General features: G+C 40.8%; 3 protein-coding genes across 3 annotated transcripts; all 3 read right to left on the reverse strand.

Annotated features, from left to right (window-relative positions):
- Window positions 1-1,221: 1,221 nt before the first annotated feature.
- On the reverse strand, window positions 1,222-3,475 carry LOC116255478 (copper transporter 6-like). The gene is made up of 2 exons (XM_031631315.2): window positions 2,808-3,475; window positions 1,222-1,238 (listed from the first exon to the last, which is right to left on the reverse strand). The coding sequence occupies exon 1, from the start codon at window positions 3,273-3,275 to the stop codon at window positions 2,838-2,840; it is 438 nt and encodes a 145-aa protein (XP_031487175.1). The 5' UTR covers window positions 3,276-3,475; the 3' UTR covers window positions 1,222-1,238; window positions 2,808-2,837.
- A 3,029-nt stretch (window positions 3,476-6,504) lies between these two features.
- Window positions 6,505-7,745, reverse strand: LOC116255601 (uncharacterized). The gene has a single exon (XM_031631472.2). It carries the CDS (start codon window positions 7,528-7,530, stop codon window positions 6,961-6,963), a length of 570 nt encoding a protein of 189 aa, XP_031487332.1. The 5' UTR covers window positions 7,531-7,745; the 3' UTR covers window positions 6,505-6,960.
- Window positions 7,746-10,809: 3,064 nt separating this feature from the next.
- Window positions 10,810-13,838, reverse strand: LOC116255427 (rop guanine nucleotide exchange factor 7-like). Its single transcript, XM_031631246.2, has 7 exons — window positions 13,148-13,838; window positions 12,800-12,916; window positions 12,534-12,688; window positions 12,309-12,383; window positions 11,944-12,225; window positions 11,504-11,860; window positions 10,810-11,412 (listed from the first exon to the last, which is right to left on the reverse strand). The coding sequence occupies exons 1-7, from the start codon at window positions 13,614-13,616 to the stop codon at window positions 10,966-10,968; spliced, it is 1,902 nt and encodes a 633-aa protein (XP_031487106.1). The 5' UTR covers window positions 13,617-13,838; the 3' UTR covers window positions 10,810-10,965.
- Window positions 13,839-19,672: the final 5,834 nt, after the last annotated feature.

Genomic DNA, 19,672 nt, shown 5'->3' on the forward strand with positions numbered 1-19,672 from the left:
GAATCATGATTTTGGACGACTATAGACAATAAAAAATGATTCACTCATTCGTGCAATCACGGCAAGCATTTACTACTATCGAATATCAGAAATATTTGGTTTAAGGGACATTAATAATAAAATTATATATTTTTATGGTGGATCAGCATATAAAAATGAAAACCCTAAAATACCAATATAAAAATAAATATTATTTGTGGATTTGTGTGGGCACTTGCCACACATGCTCACACTGCATTCCTCGAAATATTCTGAAGACACTAGACTGCTGTGGTAAACTGACTCAGAAGTCCCGAAAGAAATCAAAGTGAAACTGAATGCCTGCAAGTCCCAAAATCCCAAAACAAGAAAGAAGAGAAGTTCATCTCATCCACCTACCGGAGTGTCACAAGAAAAGTGAAACCACAAAAAATCCAGGAAAGAGAGACCGAGGGCTGCATTCGTCGTGTTGGTACTGTAGTCTGAAACGTCAAGATTGCTTAAAAAATGGTCACTTGTATATTCATCCAATTTAAATAGACAAATTTGAATTTGTTGTCTTACAAGGTGGGAGCCATTAGGATTCGCAAGATCCTTTCCAATCGAATAGGAAATACCGATGAACAAAATATAAATTCCGAAGTAACTGGGTAACATACGCTATGTCCATTTACATGAAAGAAAGAGAAGAATTATTTGAATTCCAAACTTGCAACGAACATTTAAGAAAAAAATGATGATATATATATGTAAATATATATATATATATATATATATATATATATATATATATATATATATATATATATATATATATATATATATATATATATATATATATATATATATATATATATATATATATATCTTTTCAGCTAGTCAGATTGATTCAGACCTTTAGTGATACTTAACTTCATCTTGACAAAAAAAATTGCATCGATTCTTATGAACTAGTAGCCAGAAATATAGTAAAAAAACCTGCCCATTACAGACTGTAGCGTTGTAAAAGAAGTTTCTGAATCAAATCGGCAGGCCAATTCATTGAATCGGCTCAAAAAAATAAATAAATAATAAAAAGTTTTTAAAATATTTAAAAAATTAAAAACTGAACAAGTTCCACACTTGAATCGGCCACCAGGCTGGAATTTGTTTGCCATTCTAACAACACTGTGACGCGCGACTGTGTTGTGATGGACTCTCGATTAGTAGAAAGCACACTCAGTTTTGACCCTTCAGGAGGAACTGCTGCCACTTATTTGCTTTCAAAGTAGTGATGTTTAATCAACATATGAACATAAAAAAAAAAATTAATTCAATCAATGCAACATATGAACATAAAAAAAAAATTAATTCAATCAATGCTCATGAGTCATGACAGATATTCTTTTAGAACAAGAGATTTTGTATTGTAAAAAAGCTGCAATTAAGTTTAGGATTATGAGTTTGGAGGGGCACAGCTCAAACAGGTAAGGTTGGGAAGTGTTAAGTAGGGTGTCTTCAAATTGACTCAAAGGGTTATTCTCATGCATCGAAATGAATCTTATGTGCAAAGTAAAGCATGGGGAGATGTCATTGCTTGGTACCAATGCAATTCTGGACTCTAATAACAAAAAGAAAAAAGAAAGAAAGGAGAAGAGAACGAAGAATTGCTCGAGTGGTAAAATTAGTCATCCTGCTCAACAGGGGCGGAGGGTAACTTTCATTTCGTAAGCATGTCTTTTTTCCCGTTAATTTTGGCCAAGGCAAGAAAAAGTTGCCGTGGCCCGTGACATCATGAAAAATTGCCACTTCACCTCCCATCGGCAACTCCGCTGGTCATTAGCATCAAACCTCCGAAGGCTAACAAAGGGGTATTGTACCGGAAGAGGGGCAACTCGAAAGTTCTTTTGCAATATGGTTCCTCACAAGATGGTCTCTGTTTCTAAACGCCCCCCCGTATTTCACATACATCACTATTTTTTCACATTTCAATATAACTTAAAAACAATGTAAGGTTATTTGTTGTTTGCTATAGATTCAATTGTCCATATTTTTTTATAAATTTTACTGGAGAATTTGAACAAACCGCTACATTTAGCTTAAGGTTTTTGCTTTCCAAACTCAAAGAAATAACATATAAAATAAATACGAGTTTTTAGGTTAACAACAATGTTATGCTCCTGGAAAGGTGAAAATTTGCACGAACCAGTTTCCGGAAAACATTAAAAAAAAAAAAAAAGGTAGACCATGAAACAAAAGTTAGTCTTACATTAAAATAAATTTTTGTGATGGACATGTAGTGCAGCTTTCAAGCTGCATAACGCACACACACACACACACACACTCTCTCTTTCATTGTTGAAAACACAATGTATTATATATACACACTAAGACCAGAAGACATGAAAAAAGAAAAAAGAAAAGCAACGGAAAAGGAAAAGGAAAAAAGGGTTAGGTTTAGAATTTCACAGGTTGCGGGTTTAAAATTCAGGTTGTGCGTCTTCCCCAACAGGCAAAGAGAGGAAGAGAGAGATTTATGGGGCTGAAGGATCTACAGGATTTTCTTCTCTCAGCCCGTCACATTGCGACCTCCTTAAAATCCCTCTCCCTTAATTGAGTAAATCAAATGGAAGGTACTAGTATTTTAGTTCTGATCTGATGTAATAATAAAAAGCCAATGCTTCAAGCAAACTAAGCCCCATATATAATTAAGTACCACAAACCAATTGTATTCATATATATATCAAGACATAATTGCACACATAAAAGCGTGCAGAACAGAGAAAGAAGAATGAATTGAACATAAGAAATTGATACGTATATATATATATATATATATATATGTATACCTGCGAAGTCTTCTGCAAGGCCGTGACTGCTCAGCAGCACTGCCCACCATCCTTCAGGGTCGGTTCAACGGATTTCTTCTTGAAGGCCTGGGTTCCAAAGAGCCAGTAGCCCACTCCATGGCCAACGACGGCCACGATCACCACCCCCAAATTGAACGACATGACCGCAAGCATCACGCAGTATGCAAAGAACACACGGAACCCGTAGACGACGGCTTGGAAGAAGCCAGTGGGGATGGGGTTGAGGCCAGGCTTCTGGTTGGTCTTCAGAAAGGCCAGCCACTCGACGATGACTGCCCCCAAGAAGACAATGATCAGGGAGAGTATGTACTGGCCGAGGCTGGTGCCCGGCCAGTCAGCGAACAGAATCCACACGTCCTTCCCCCAGTACAAACTCATGTGCATGATCACCTTCTTGCTCGCCGCTGCCGGTGGTGCACCGCCGTGATCCATTCCTCCCATGTCCATCTCCGAGGGTTTCCGATCTCCTCACCACCAACCCTCTCTCCCTCTCTCTCTGGCTGAGAATGCAAGGCATTTGGAACGCTCAATGGCCTCCTTATAATTTGTCGAATTCGATGGAGAGTCAATCGCAGGACAAGTTGAAATAAAAATATTAGAGAGAGCGAAAGTACAAGGCTCGATCACAGGGGACCCAAATCCAAGCACCGCTTCATGTTTAAGTTAAACTTCGACGCAACGACCTGTAGTTACGTTTATATGATTCAAAATCCTCTTCAAATATAGATTAGTAGGAAATGCCCAGACAATTGGACGCCAAAAAAGCAGCTCATGCGTCGAGCACCAACAATAGTCACACAATGTTTAAAATAATATTTTGGGCAATATAGTTTGTCAACTTTTAGAATTCCGAAAGACATTTTTCATGTGGGATTAATTGGTTTATAATCTTCGTCACAATGGGAGGCCAGCAAGCAATTTGAATCATATGCAGTTTGACAACGTCCCTTCTTACGTTTTTTTTTATTACGCAGACATAGGAGGGTGGACGGCGGAGATAGTGTCGTATCGTTGTACTACACTAATGAAGTACATTACATATAAAATTGTCCACCGCCACAAGGCAAATGGTACGAGCAAGTTGTGGGCCTTCACTTATATATTCAGAAAGGTGAGCTTTGACTTTCAATGTGAAATATGCCTAACTTGACACGCATATTGCGCACACACACTCTCTCGATCGATCTCTCTCCTGGATGTAAAGGATAGTGCGTTGAAAAGGATGATTACGAGCAGATGCTCTGCAATCAAATCTCTTATCAGTGGCAGTGTTCGTGACTTTGAATTATCTATCCATCATTGTACTTTCTTTCACTAAAGAGAAACCGTTTTCCGAAACCTTCCGCTTCCGGTGAACTGTCATCAACGTTGGCCCTCCGAGTTCCACATACTATTCGACAATTAGTAATCTCCAATGAGGTTAGCTGAAGATCAGTGTTCAGCCTAAGGTTTTGAAATTCAAATCTCTCCATGAAAAGAAGACTTTCACCGTCAAAATCAGAGAATTGAGAAGGCCAACGATAAACTCAGCTTCCTTATAATGGTTTGATGGTGTTCACTATGTAAAAACTCCCAGCACTGTTTATTTCATTGTCTTTTAGGGGAGTTCATATTCTCGTTTCCTAAATTTCGTGAGAAAAAGTGGCGATCAATGCCATCTATCATTTGAGGCCATGGTATGCAGATTGGCATAATTAGGGAAAATTGAAATCCCCATGTTGTTCTTTCAGGTACTGCATGGTAGTTGCTTTCATTTTAGACTTTTTGTGTGGCCTCAGCTTACTCTGGCTCCGGCCGTCGTCTCTGCAAAACGCTATCTTTTTTCGGTTAATGCCGTTTTGTCCTTGCCTTTGGTTTGACTGCAGCATAGCTGGTTAGGACGGCCTTCTGTGGCTGTCATATAAGGCTATCCAGTTGACTCCAACTATATAGTTTCTTTCTTGAAATTAAGGGTAGTTTCAGCTGGACTTTAGGTCCGATATTTAACTCAAACAAGGCTTTTCCATGGTTTCACTTGATTAATTAATGGCTTAGATAGATTCAAGGCTTCGTTCGATACTCAACAGTGCTAGTAAAACCTCAGTAGTATGATATTGCATTTCATATTGTTTATCCGTGTTATTCATGTGCAGATGATTGTTATGACATGTTTCATGATCAACTGGCCAGGATTTAATCTTGTTATGCTCGGAGAATAGTGCTTCACGTATGTGAATAAGAAAAATTTATGCTGGGCCAAAACAACGTGCGTTACAAAAGACAGTTCAGTTCCACAGGAACAACAGGGTTAGGCCTCCACATCTCGATACTGTAAACATTGTCGCCTAGCCATGACCTCACCTGCAAGGAATGCGTTGGTGGTCTCATCTGTTAGCTGGGCTCATTTTTCCAGTCTCAAACTGACAGAGATTGCACTGAGTAATCAGATTTTGCAAAAAAGAACTAAGCACTAGAATAATAGTTATATTATTGAGGAAAGAACTAAGAAGCCGAAGTAATATTTCAGTGTCACCAGAGACGGCATAAGAAGATGGGTCTGTTCTCTCATTAAACAACCTGAATAAAGATCCAGTGCTGAAAATACACATAAGCCTCCCTCTCCCAGAACGTGGACGATGACCACCTGAACTCACCAAGAAATGGTCAAACCAGGAGATCTTATCCTTCTGAAGCTGGTCTCTTTTTGAGAAAATCACAATTAGTCGTCGTGATCATAAAGAAACCATTTGCAAGTTGCAAGGAGACAGATTCCAACTAAATTTATGTTATCGAAAAGTAAACATTTGCTATGAAGGGCATCTGTAACATTAGAAATAAAATTTGATTGACTTCCATGAAGAAACAAAATTCCAGAATCACAGCCTAACAGTGTGAGTCCCTAACTGTCACGTTGAAGCAGATGCGCATTCTGTATGTGCCATCTAATGCGGAGACCAGAAAAAACAAGAGCGACATAATTCTGTCCTAGGATAGTCACACGTAGAGAGCAGGTGGTGAGCCAGTAGCCAAGAAAGACACTGAGATTAAGAGTCCTAAACTTACCACTTTAGTTCCCAAGTTCCCGTTTGGTGTTGCCCTTAAGGTATTTGTGGTCAAGGTTCAATCAGGTTTGTCAAATATTGAATAATGGTCTGCTCCTTCCTCATCAGAAGTAGAAAGAGATGGCTCGGGCTTCTCAAAGATGAGTTCACTTTGTCTCCAATAAATGCATGCAGCACCTCGACCAGAATAAATTGATGAAAGAGACCCCACTAATATTTGTGTGTTGCCTTTGAGAAGATCGAACCATGTAACTCGCTTTGCGTTGCCTTTGTGTGTGTTGGTCTCTCTCTCTTTTGAAATCTCTTACAGATGACAACAGAAAGAACTTAGCCTGACACTTTTAAGTCACCTCTCTTCTTGAGAGACGAAAAGGAACATCTGTGGAAGTTTCGCAATCAAATTCATTATCTCTTCAAACATATAATCAACATTTTTGTGGTCAACATTTCAATCAATTGGATTTTCCCTAGTTATCTATAAATTATTGGGTTTTCCGAACAACATCAGTAACATGAAGAATTTTACGAACAATAACTCCTGAAGGAAGCCCAGCAGAAAAATTGATTCCACTGAATCAGATTGCACTCGCTGTTCTACTTTTGCTTGATAATACCAATATTACTGAAAAACTGGGAAAAGGAAACGATTATCGTTGTTTAGCACCTGTCCAATTTTCTTCCAGCCATGGGAAAGCAGAGAGACACAGTTACTCAACATTGCTAAGGCCACCAACAAGTCGTTGGGGGCAACAAAAAAAACAAGCGGCACAAACCCGCAGTAAGCAGCAAACCAAACAGAAAACGAAATTAAGAAGAAACCCTACTCTCCCTGCGGAGGAGTACCGCAACATCAAAAAGAATGAATGGGGGAGAGAGGGAGAGGGAGAAACGTTATGACACCAAATGGGATCTTTGATTTCAGTAAACTATGCGACATCAATTAGTAACTAATAACAGAGGAAGAAGAAATGTCTGGTTTTCTCCTCCCATTCTCGACTGCAGAACCCTGAGCCACATCCTTGAACTTTAGAAGGAAAAGGAAACGCGATAATGCTGTGGAAGGAGGAGGAAGAATGGGAATCGGAAAGGGGTCACCGCATGAAGGCGTGGATGACGACGCAGATGTAGATGATGATTGCAGCGGGGATGAGAATGACGAGCGGCGCCACGGCGCTCATGGTCCAGAACCCGCGGCACGAAAGGGATCCGAGCTTGACCTGAACGAAGTCGATGAGGGCGAGCATGAGGAACATGCATCCACTCACGGAACCGACCGCGCAGATGAGCATTCCTGCCCGAAGTACCGTCTTGTTGACGTGGGTGAGCATCCCGCCTGCCTCGTGGTGTCGGTGGTGGGGGGCGGCGCTGGCATGGTGGTTCTCGGAGAGGCGGATGGCCTGCTTGAGTCCCTGCGCCACCACGCTGGAGAAGAGGAATGAGGCGAAGGAGAAAACGTGGAAGGAAACGAGTCCCTCGGCGACGCTGCGGCTGGCGAGGCAATCGGGATCGTCGACGAGGGAGAAGGAGCGATCGGTGGGATTCCAGGCGAGGCCAACGAAGACGGCCAGAGTGAAAAGGGAGTTGACGTTTATGATCCCATCGAGCGCCGTCACATGGATGCTTGTTGCCGATCTGGGCACCTTCACCTCGTGCGTACTCATCTTCTTCCCTCTGCTCCCTCTCCCCTTCTCTGAGTATTGAGGGGTAAGTGAGATCTGGTCTCCTGAAATACAGGGGAGGGAATTCTGTTTCCCTGAGAATTCCTACATTTGATACTGTTTTCGGTTCCCGGAGTTCTTGTTCTGGAGCTGAATTTCTTTACGCGTTCCGATTCTTTTTCTACCATCCGTAGATGGCCGGTAGTAAGGGCTTAAAAATTTCTGCTGCTCGAACTCTCCATGTATTTATTTGTCAATATGAATAAGAAGATACGATTTGTTTGGAAAACTGAATATAAAAAGTCATATAGCTTACAGAGTAGGGACTACCATGAAAATATGTCTATGATTGATTATTTTCAAATGGGGGTTAGATGTTGAGGCCATAATCGAAATCAAGCGACCAAAGTTGACAAGATTACGGTGCCGGACTCAACCCATTTGTAACCCCAGTTAGGATCACAAATGGGATAGATCCAATATTGAGGATTTTTTATCAATTCTTTTTTCTCTTTCCGATTTCAGCCTGTTTCCAATTGCTATCCATCATTTTTTAACTAACAAAAGTAATTTTCACATCTAAAAACTTACCAAATGACATAAAAATTATTCTGCTGACGATCCATAGATGCCATGTGCCCGCGTATAATCTAGGGGAGTTTTTTTTTTATTGTTATGTAAAAATGAATTTAATAGATGTTAAAAAATACTTAATAAAGTAAAAAATAAGTATTTTTTATGACTTCTACATCAACAACGTATCAAGTAACGGGTCAACATATGTACATGAGTCAGAGGACTCGTGCTCCTAACTTTTCAAAAAACCGCTATGCTTAAGTTTAGTGATCTGTCAACTCTGTTGTCAGCTAAAAGAAAAGTTTGAAACTACAGAAAGCAATTCATACTTTTTTTAACCGGAGGAAGCAATCGCTTTTCTTTTTCTCTGATTGGGAATAGGGCGTCAGGTGGTTCACCTAACGTTTGATATATCAACGGATGCTTCCATCATATCAGAGACTTTGGCTTCTTGTACTTGGAACTCTCTCAGTTGAAGCCTTACCTGTCCATCCTTGAACTTGACCACTAAGCAACTTTTACAGTAAAAAATTTCCACTACAGAATTCGGTGCCCATATGACGTTATTGTTTATGCAACCAACTGAATTCATAAAAGAAAATTAACACTTCGGACCACTAGAAAGTGAATTTTTTATTTACCAAATTAGACTTCAGCCGAAGGAGGACTTGAAATGCAACTTTTGTTTTCACAGTTGCGTTGCATCCAATTCTTGTTTGATATCCTGCAGAGGCAACGTATCCATACGCTGCAGGGCAATTGCAAAGGTCACTTCTGCGATGCAACGTTGCAGCTGCCTTTAACATGTGGTGTCATATGAGAACACCTGCAAAAGTAGTGACTGTGGTGGAAGCTGCAGCTTTGCCTTTAACACAAGGTTCCCTTGCAATCCCTCGACAGAGCTAAAATTTTACAGTGAAGTCCTCATCACTTGTTCTAAAGCGAGAAAATATAAGGGGATGTGAATGGGTTGCAGACAAGTCGGATTGAAGCAATATGTAACTAAACATGAGAAAATAGGAAAATAGAGTCGACTTAGTTCTTCTGGGCCTCAAAGCATGACAATGGACAAGCTGAAAAGAAACCAACTTAAGCTTTTTTTCATGGTGTTCTTCTCATATAGCCTGGGTTTGGTAGCCGAGGCCCATATAGGACTTGCTTTTAAAGACGCTGGCATATTAAGTGGTGGGAGAGTCGCATCAATTTAAGATGAAGACTGCACGTAATTGAAAATTAGTCAGTATGGCAGTTCTTATTTTAGTGGTAAGGGTTCATGTCCCCCCCAGAACACTGCCAAGCTTTTTTCGTTTGGGAAAATAATGGAGCATGCACCTGTAGAATGGTAGGCAAACTCAACAACTCATGGCTGGCAAAAAGCTTGTGCGCGTCAATCAAAGTGAATAACTGTGAGCAATTTACCGGAGACTTTTCTTCCTTTTCATTTTCTGTGTTGTCAGAATAAGTCAATTGACTGCTCAGTCCAATAAGTTGTTCCGTATCATGTTTGGCCATGATTTTAGTGCCTGAAAACCAAGATTGATCATGTTTTGTCATCATTTTAATGACAAGATGCATAATATTAAGCATCTGCCTTTTTGTTAATGCAAAAGAAAACTGACATCAACTGCAACCTTTATTATTATTAATGTTATTAATTTAGAAGCCTACCAGTTCACCAATGTAACTAGCTAGACAGTGGATTACATACTACCCGGCTCTACGACGGCCTCCAATCTCAAGGTATAACCTTCCGGCAGCAGTCAATACATTTATATTGGGACTGAAGGAAATAGGAATTGAGTTCATGCTGTAAGGAGGGCCGTGCTACTTAGTGTTGGGGACTTAGAGTTCAGGTTTAACCAAGAATTCTCAATCGGGTAAATTCCCTTCCTTATCAAGGATCCATGATTCAAAGTTTGCAGCCTTCCTTACAGGAATATTTCTGCAGATGATGAATTCTTCGGCTTTTGTGGATCTTTTACAGTTTTAACATCGGAAGTTGGGAGAAAAGAAGAATGCAATCATAAGAGCCAGGGAATGCTGATAAGAGGGGAGCTGTTCAACCAATGCCAATGGCTTCCTTGACAAAACCTGTGGCATCAGGGGGATGGTCCTACACCTTGACCAATTGCACCAACATAGTCTATCAGAAATTCAGAATGTCCTTCAGGGGCTGGCGGTTCATATTGGTTTTTTTGCCATCTGCCCTCCAGAGTATAGGCACCGACAAAAAGCTGGGTGCCGTTAAAACAGTCACAGATGGTGCAGAAGACAAACACAGTAGGTTACAACAGACCTTTCCCCATACGTGTTATAAAGGCGGGTTACAGACGAGAGATGAAGAAGCATGTTTCCGTGTATAGAGGATGTTATGGTTTGAGCAGAATGCTGACTGCTAGACTCTCAAATTGACAGATCTCTCTCTCTCTCTCTCTCTCTCTCTCTCTCTTGTGGGTAGTTTTCCTTTCTTCGCCCATCAGTGCTAAGTGACAACTTGTCAGCCGCTTTCTTAATCCATTCTTCTTTCAGCCCATCATTCAATCCCTGAGTTTTAGAATTCAATGATCACTCTTTTAGCAACCTTTGACGCTTTCACTCTGGACATACAGAACAGAATGTTAGGAGGTCGGTCCAAACCTAATCAAGACTTCCAGATTCCCTAGCACATTGACAGGGTGATTATTGAAAAGCATAAAATCTGCCATATCGTACAAACTTTTAATGCTTTCACTAAATTCGAACCTCCTCCAACGTGAAGAGTAGACATTAGACAACGAATTCATAAGCTTCTTACACAGTTCGCCATTAACAAACTTGACATCGTTAAAAAGAGGAAGCAAACATGAGGAACGGCATTGTTGGTCAGCCACGAGCTATGATATCAACTGTTTCCTTCCGACTCCTCATGCTTCCACTTTTGCCACTGACAGAATTTACAATGTCACGGTCGTTCTTCCCCTTGGCATCACCACCAAGATAATCCGTCAGAACCTTCTTTACGCCAAACCCACGAGAAGAGGGCTTGCCGTTTACAAATGGGGATACTACCATTGCAGGGCTGACTAGTGGTGCTCTGGTGGCACTTGGAGTAGTGAAAGCAGATGAATGCGGTGTAGAAGATACAGAAACAGAGTAGGGGAGGGAGACCTTCTTATGTGCTATGACACTGACCGCAGATACAGAGGAAAGCTGATCAGCATGTTTAGTCAAGTCATCCACATAGAGAAGATCATCAATCCGAGCTATGATGTTGAATGCTAAGCTCTCCAGAACTCTAGAATAGCTTTCGAGAATGGATTTCCCAACATCCTGCAAGTAATAATTGGGAGCTATTAACAATCAATTCTGTATCGAAATTGATATCTGAATGCAAATAATGGTGATAGAGAAGATGGAAAACCTTATTGTATTGAATTTTGCTCATATCCAAGGCAGTCTGTGGAAGACCAGGGAATCTCTGCTTCAAGCAAAGCAACAGGCTCTCGGCTCTTCCTGCAAGTAGTTCAGTTTTATCGGCGTCCATCATCAGGTCCTTAACCATATCCCACGAGGATTTTGAACTAGAACGGCCTGAGGTGTTAATGGGTTTCGTATTGGATCTTCTTCTCCATATATGGATGGATGCCTCAACACGGTTTGCAATTTCAAGAGCTTGGTGCTCCGAAGACAGCTCTAGGCAATCAAGAAGGCAATCGGGAGAAAATTGCTCTGAAATTATATACCTATATATCACATCCCCTAAGCTTGATCTCCCATTCTGAAAATAAGTAAAGCCAATGTTGCTATTTAAGAGGACGTTCAACATATTCCTGGAACAACTTAATCTAAGGTAGTTTATACCTTTGGAAGAGACTCCAAGTAGCTTTCGGGAACCTCCATTTCCGCTAAAGCATTGTCATTTATTGCCATTGCAGCTTTAAGTATTTGATTCGTGCATTCACGTTTGTGTTGCAATTGCTTTCTAGATTTCTCATGCAGACCACAGGGAGGAACCCTAGGGACAGGTAGCCACCATTTCTCCTCTTGGCGCCTGCCGGGCCTTCCAAAGTTGTCAGGGCCAGGTGCTACAATACCTTGATCAACATACCAGAACTCGGTGTCGCTAAAACTGTCCAAGATTTCCTGTTGTAATTGAAAATTTCAGAACATAAACTTTAAAAGCAGAGGCAAGAAAAGGAAAGGTAGATCGTTTTTTAGGATCTTACAAGCAGCATATTGTCAAGTTTCCGCAAAGCAGGAAGATTGATATAAAGATCTGAACGTGGTCTGCATGTCATTACCTACCAAAAGTGCACACAAATAAACCCGACGAATTAGAGTTTTTCGGTAAACAACGAAAAACGTATAAGCAGGGAATTTAACGGTATACAGAAGAATGTTCCTGCTCTTTCAAGTTGAAACAATGTAAGAGCAACATTGGAGAAATTTACCTCCAACTTAGTTCCATCCGGTAATGTTTGCCAGGAGGGGATTAGTTCAACAATGTGATCGCTAACACAGGTAAGACATTCCATTTCTTTTTGCCACATTGACATTTTTTCTGGAGGCAGGGGCTTTAATCTCCACAGTTGGCCAAAGACAGTGGCTGAAAGAAGGAAAATCCACTAGAATTCAAATCGAAAGAGGAAAAGAGCAAATCTAGCTCAGGGATCGCCATTAGAATTTTCAACAACAAGACAGGAAGAGAAAAGCTTACCACACAGATTGGTAATGGCATTTGATATAGCTAGAGCGGTGGAGACACCCTTCCCACAACCTGACATGTCTTCCCCGAGCAACAACTTAGAGAGCCTTTCTTTCATCATCTCAATTTCTTCAAAAGAAAAGAAAGACCATCAGCAAGTAATCTCTTGAACCTTGAACTGTGCCTGGTCCTAACACAATAATTGGCCGAAAGCTAATGCTGAAATAGAATTTTTTTCTTTTTCATCGTTGAATTAAGCGTCGCATGCTATGCACCGAACCAGAGAATGCAAAAATGTGTAACGGCATTGTCTAAAAAACTACAAACAGAAGTCTAAATGAAAAGAAGAAACTATGGAACCTGAAAACTTCTCATCTTTGTTCTCTTCTTGAAAATGGGTATCCTTTTCCTCACAAACGTTGCCACCAACGGAGCAGCTGCTTCCCTCTTTGTTCCCAGTCGGCCAGTCCGTAGAAGACGAATCCCCGGAGCTACCTCGTTCCTCAGTGCTTCCACAGCATGCTGAACTCTCCGAATCACAACCACTCTCCCCGAGCTCCTCACCCCTATCAGCCCTAACCTCAGCCACCTTTTCCTCCATCACCTCTTTCTTCTCCTCAAACTCCTCCATTCTAGGAATAGGGTACCTCCAGAAAACACTCGTGCCCACCTTCCGAAATTCAGTAAACGCGAACCTCTTGGCTCCAATATTGCTCCCTCTCGACAGGCAACCGCTCCGGCAAGCAAATACTCTAAGAAATCTCCCTACCCAGAAGCCGAAACTCGAAACAGTGAATGCCGAACCACCGTGGAAGAGACATCCATCCATTCGAGGGGCACCATTTCTGATACTCTACAAGAAGGTGAATTTCTGGTACTTATATGCAGAACGGAGAAAGAAGGCAGTGAATGGTAGAGTGTCTGCAAGTGAATGGCATGATCATCACAGAACAAATGAATGAAATAATGGAAGAGACCAACAGGAAGCGCTCCCCTGCGTGTATGTCTGTGTATATCCGATAATCCGAACACATGATTTGCAAGGGGCCAAGGCGCCTATATAGATAGATTCATGCGAGGCATAACTGCACGTGCCGCGCCCACACACACCTCCCAGGTTGCCTCTAGCCATGTCATAAAAGTGCCAAGATTTGACCGTTTGCCCCTCTTATGATGCCATTAGTATTTTTCTTTTCATTTTGAGTTAACACGATTACAATTTAAGAAGGATTCTGTTTTATCAAATAAGCGTATATCTATGTCCATTCCTATTTAGTTTTAGCATGAAAATCGCAAGAAACAAGGCGGCCCTTTCTTTCTTCCTTCCTCTTGGTACCAGAGAAAAAAAAACGGAGATATCAGTGAAGATTTTCGGTGAAAAAAATAAGACAAACATAGAAATCTCAGTTCTATTTTCCTGGAAAAAGAAAATCTGTTCTATACTTTCTTGAGTTCTGTCAACACACAGATTATTTCTTCAATCCTTTCCTTCAGAGTAAAACCCTGCTGCTTGCCTTATTGGCCATGGTAAACTACGTATCCAATTCTGTGCTGGAGGTTCTTCATGACACATGATGGAGACTGACTTGTTGAGTCTCGTGAATAAATGAGCCAGGACATGCCTCTATTGTAAACGTTGCACAAAATTTCGACATTCATTAGACTTTTAATGAAAGAGAATTTTTATGGATGAATAATATGAAACCATTGACGGTTTGGGGCCCCGAGCTCGGCAGTGCGCATCCGAACAAATTATGGTGGAGTCTCAGAAGATCGCGTCTAGGTCGGATATCCAAAAAAATATTGATCCGGACGGTTCTATTTTTCACAAAACTGGTACAATGGCTCTCAGATCCAATCGGTGTGCGCTTTATGCCTGCCCAGTGCCTCCCGAAATTGAACGGACATGAATCTTATGAAAAACCTATCCAAATTAATTTAATTTCGGGTGAACTTGAAAGAATATTTTACCATGGAACCATGCATGTATCTGTTTGTAGATCTGACCCAGATGTGGAACTTCTCTTTTCCATTTATTCTTAAATCTAAATCGAAATGCAAAAGTATATATTCAAACTCCAAAATCCATTCTTGTTGGTTTCAGTGATGCCTAGACCTGAGCTGAATCCACGACTAGCATAGACTTGTTACGCAATCTCATCATATAAACTGTACAATATGCCTCGCGTCATACAGAGTTAATACACTTACACTAATTAATAGTCGTAGTGTTTCTATTTGCAAATAAATATGTTCAAAATTCCGATTCTAGTTGCTTCTAAATATATTTACGGAATGTATCATTTCATAAAAGAACTAGCTCAAGCTTGGTTCAACTAGATCAAAGTTTGTGACATATTACTACCATCTTGTAAATGTCCAACTTGAGCTCATAGTTTGGTCATTGAACTCGGTTTATTTCTGACTTTAATCTCTTTTTTGCTTCTTAAACAAACAAGCCATGCATATTCAAGGGCCTGGGCTTGTTTACCAAAGCTAATTGCAATCATAACTTATGCAAAAAGAGGGAACGAACAATTGCAATTATAGATTATATAAAAAGGAAAGCATTGTCTCCATGTCAAATTCCTCCAAGAAGCATAACGTAGCTAATTGAACAGGTGGCATGGAAGTCATGCATTGCTAATTCGATTCTCATGGACACTATGCTTCTGTGTCATATGAGATGAAAGGATTATACTAGCTGACATACATTGGGTTCACACTAGGCACCAACGCAGCCCTGGACCCTGAGAGTCGAGGCTTTACTTATTTGCCTTTGTCGTCAGGGTCCAGGGCTGCGTCGATGCCTGGTGTGAGTCCAATGTACTTCAACCAGTATAACACTCTCAACTCGAATAACACAAAGGCATAACACCCACAGGAATCGAACCAACGATGTAGGCTTTCATCGCTACCAGCACAACCAGCTAAGTGGTGCCTCTGAATTGAAAAAAACACCACCACATATTAAATTTGAGGGCCATTTGGTAGAAACGATAAAAAGTGATAACTGTTGAGCTCGTGACTATAAGCACGGCTCAGGGTGGTGCTGGGTGGGATCAGCCAAACTAGTCCCTGAGACAAATTTAAATTGTTATCGTCTTCTCTTCGAAGCCCGCGCCTTGACTCCTTCTGGTGAGCTTGCCATGGAAACAGCGAATGATTCTCGCCAGTTCACCAATCACCAGAGCTTGGCCTTGGCTATACAGACAGTCTAAAAAGTACACTATTGTTCCTAGCAGAGCTTTGAGGAATTTTTGTTGGTTTTAAGATTTTCAACTTAGGGCGAACCTTTTGACCGTGTTTATTTTATAAGAGGCTTTCGCATCATATTCAAACTTCTTCGTTATTTTTCTTCTTGTTTTGCATCTCTCTCTCTCTCTCTCTCTCTCTCTTAAAATTTTTTAATGTTTTTTCATGTTTTGGCTTCATTCTCAACCCAGATACTTGTTCGTTGTAGATCGCCGCCAGTGGGATTTGAATTTTGGTGATAGCCGTTAGTCGGGGAGCAGGTGCGGAAACCCCATCTCCTCATCCCATGCATTTCCAAAATGATTTCTTAGAAATTGTTCGAAACTTGAAAGTGACTTTGCACGAGTCCTGTTTCTAATAGAAGTCTGCAAATGCTTCTGTTTAATTGGATTTTCAATCCAAATTCGTCCAGTCATAAATTCTTGCATTCGCATCATTTTATAAAATCTGAATATATGATCCGGATTGGATTCAGACTTCTAGAGGTCAGGTCTAGGAGATTAAAATTTCTTGAAAACAATTAATTCCCACAGATTTGAAAGGACATTCCCACAGTTTGAATGCAACCCTTTAAGATTTTCGAGCTTGAGGAGGCCGAGCGATCCATCTTTTACGAATTCTGACAGGGTGCCAACGAATCCCATTGCCCATAAATTAGAAAAGAGTGTGACGAAACTAGGCCGTTGACTAAGTTGCCGTTCGAACTCAGTTCCATATGATATCGATGGTAACCGTTGGCGTTGGATTCAAAAAAGCTAGCCGTTAGCGGTCTCCAAAGTGCACGAGCTTGCTTTCTTCATGACTTTTTCTCCGCAACGGCTAATCATAAAGTGTTTCACAAAAAGGGACCACCACCCTTATTAATACTTTACGACGCAGACTAATTTAAAGAAAGTTTGAGCTGCAGACGGTCTTTTTTTTTTTTTTTTCACTTTCATTTTGTTCGTGAACAAACTTTTAGTCTACACTTCAAGCGTGCAGTCCGCCTTCGAGTTCAATGTGGTTGTTCAAATTTCATGTAATTATACACCCGAATTATTTTGTTTTTTAATCCGTCCTTCTTCTTTATAAAGTCCCATTCACATATCCAAATAAAGTGAGCTCCAAGAGCCAGTTTCTGGTTTCTGGGCTCTGAACACGAAGATCATAGGAACGCGGTTAGATTACTCAACAACACCTTTGAAAATAAATTCTTTTGAACAACCAAATTTGGACCCTGGAACGCAGGATTCTTCTTTACCAGGAGATGTACGTTGCTTGACCACATTCTGGTTCTGAGGAACATTCCGGGCGGTCCTCGGGTGGTTTGCCTACGTTGGACATCACAGTACACAATGCACCTTCCATGGAGCACCTATTTGTAGGACCCCGCTTGAGGCCGTGAAAAGGACGGACATCATCTTGATGTTCCGTTCTTGTGATGTGGTATTTTTTTTTTTCGCATTTTTCTGGCAGGTGATCTTCACCAACAATTCTTTTACCTCTGAAATGATAAAAAGGAAGCGAAGGTTGATCTCCTTCATCGTCTGGATTAATGGCAATGGTTGCTCTACGGAAGCATCAATTCCACAGGTTTATACGAAAAACCCGTCCTTTTAGATCATGACCAAGTTGCGAATGACGTCTGTTTACGTTAGGAAGGAGCGTCCCCATTTGAACCACGTAAATGTTTGGCATGCACCAAAAAAAGAATTAATAGCTTAATAAACTAATGCAGTAATCATGGGTTTCCCTCTTGGCATCGTAGGCCTTAAAAAATGAAGCGTAACGCTGATACATTTCAACCCATATGGGCCCAAATCGACCGATTTTCTGACCTTTTTTAATTAAAAATTAATTAATTAAATATTTTAAATTTGTTAATAAAATAAAAACTTCTTCTTCAATCCTTATATCATCTAGTGTTTTGTTGCGTAATGTCCGGCCAGTACTGGCAGTAGACGGTTCAACAAACCTCAGTTTGCCATTAAAAAGAAAACAAGGGAATGAAAGAGGTCTGATAATGATGGACACCGTTTGGCCTCTCATTTAGAAGGGGCACATTCTCTCCAAGTTGGTTGACAAAATTCCGAACCTTTTTTACATCGTCGCCGTGGATTCAAACACTGCTGCCTTGGCTATCAACGGCTAAATTTTGAAGTAAAGCAGCTGGCTGGCGGGAGGCAGTTCAAAATTGGAAAAGAAGAAAAAAAGGATATTTTCGATGCTGCATGATCTTTAAAATACAGGAAAAGCAATTGTAATGCTGGTGCCCGCCCGGTCGTCGGTGTGCTGGAGAAAAAATTGAACTCTGGACGAGGGATTTCGTCATAAAAAGCAGCCGTACTGGAAAGGATCCGTCACATTGTACTGTTGGTTCTTCGTTTTATGGGTGTGTTAGTTTTAAATGCAATTTACAAAGGAAACCACTGAAAAAGTTTTCCGGTTGTTTGACGTTGCTCCATCAGTTTATATGACATAGAATGGCAGTCGTACAAGCGGGCAGAGATCAGGGCCTAATGACACATAAAAGCGTCAGGAACTACTGTTTACCGCCTTTCCCAGATGCATCATGTAGACTGTAGATTGGCATTAATTTATAGTTCTTGAAATTAATATACCTCTGATAATGCTCGACCATCAAGATTCTCCAAATGGTACACGAAAGAACAGTCAAGAACAGTCATATTTGCAGTCTCTGTATAAAAAAGAATTCGTATAAAGATTTGGAGAGGCGAGAACTGAAGCATATTGCCGTAACTTTGTCCTTGTTCTGCATGCAGCAACGAAGTACCTCATTCCGGCGTTGATTCTGGGGCTTCTCGTGAATCTCTCCACGACAAGGGCAATCACTTTGCACTGCCGGAGGGAAACCGAGGAAACGCTCCATTTTCACTGAATGTTTACAGAGAGTACGGCCAACAAACGCATTTATATTTTCTTTTTTCTTCCCAAAGTTGAAAGATGTAATCCAATCCAGAACCTTCAGGAGTGAAGTGGTTTTTCCATGCTGGTCCTTTCTGACATGGAGGTAAACTCAGTTTTTCAGGATGAAACCGCATTGTGATTGTCAGTGACCGTGTTAATAGCACGGTACACTTGACCATGTCAATCCCTTTCGAGTCGATGCAAATAGGTTTTTTTTGCACTGGAACAGAACGCTGCAGTTCCGTTTCATCAAAATAGATGAAAAAGTGAAATGTAAAGCGCATGAGACATATGTTCCACGAGGGATGGATTCAGCAATTTCCGGCATTCCATAGCAAAGTGAACGTTGGAGAACGAACGGGTAAAGTAACTCGAAAAAAGCTGCCGCTGTTCCTCAAGGTCCGTCTGCTATTCACTAGGAGGATGTCCTGCTCCGCAGAATAAAACGTCCGGTTCTGCCTGTTATAGGAACAGCTAATCAAGCACGGTCTTTTTTTATCTTCTCTGATGCGTTAGGGAACGTCTTTTTTTATTATATGTAGATATGTAGGACCCAAACCGGTTTGAGATTGATGTTTCAAGTTCGACGCCTGCAGTATAATTGACCTCTTTTCTTGTAATTTTTTTCCAGCAAAGGCATGTCACAAAAATGGAAGCTTGTATTGCTATGTTTGATCAAGTTGCATGTGAGTCCGACGCACTATGTGATTAGTTGACGAGTCT

The sequence above is a fragment of the Nymphaea colorata genome, chromosome 6, assembly GCF_008831285.2.
Source record: "Nymphaea colorata isolate Beijing-Zhang1983 chromosome 6, ASM883128v2, whole genome shotgun sequence".
Taxonomy (NCBI): Eukaryota; Viridiplantae; Streptophyta; class Magnoliopsida; order Nymphaeales; family Nymphaeaceae; genus Nymphaea; species Nymphaea colorata.

Coding starts and splice junctions, on each gene's coding strand:
- LOC116255601 (XM_031631472.2), bottom strand. CDS start 7,530: ATGAGTACGCACGAGGTGAAGGTGCCCAGATCGGCAACAAGCATCCAT.
- LOC116255478 (XM_031631315.2), bottom strand. CDS start 3,275: ATGGACATGGGAGGAATGGATCACGGCGGTGCACCACCGGCAGCGGCG.
- LOC116255427 (XM_031631246.2), bottom strand. CDS start 13,616: ATGGATGGATGTCTCTTCCACGGTGGTTCGGCATTCACTGTTTCGAGT. Junction 12,917..13,147: donor CAAAGATGAGAAGTTTTCAG/GTTCCATAGTTT, acceptor TTTCTTTTGAAG/AAATTGAGATGATGAAAGAA. Junction 12,226..12,308: donor AACTTGACAATATGCTGCTT/GTAAGATCCTAA, acceptor CAATTACAACAG/GAAATCTTGGACAGTTTTAG.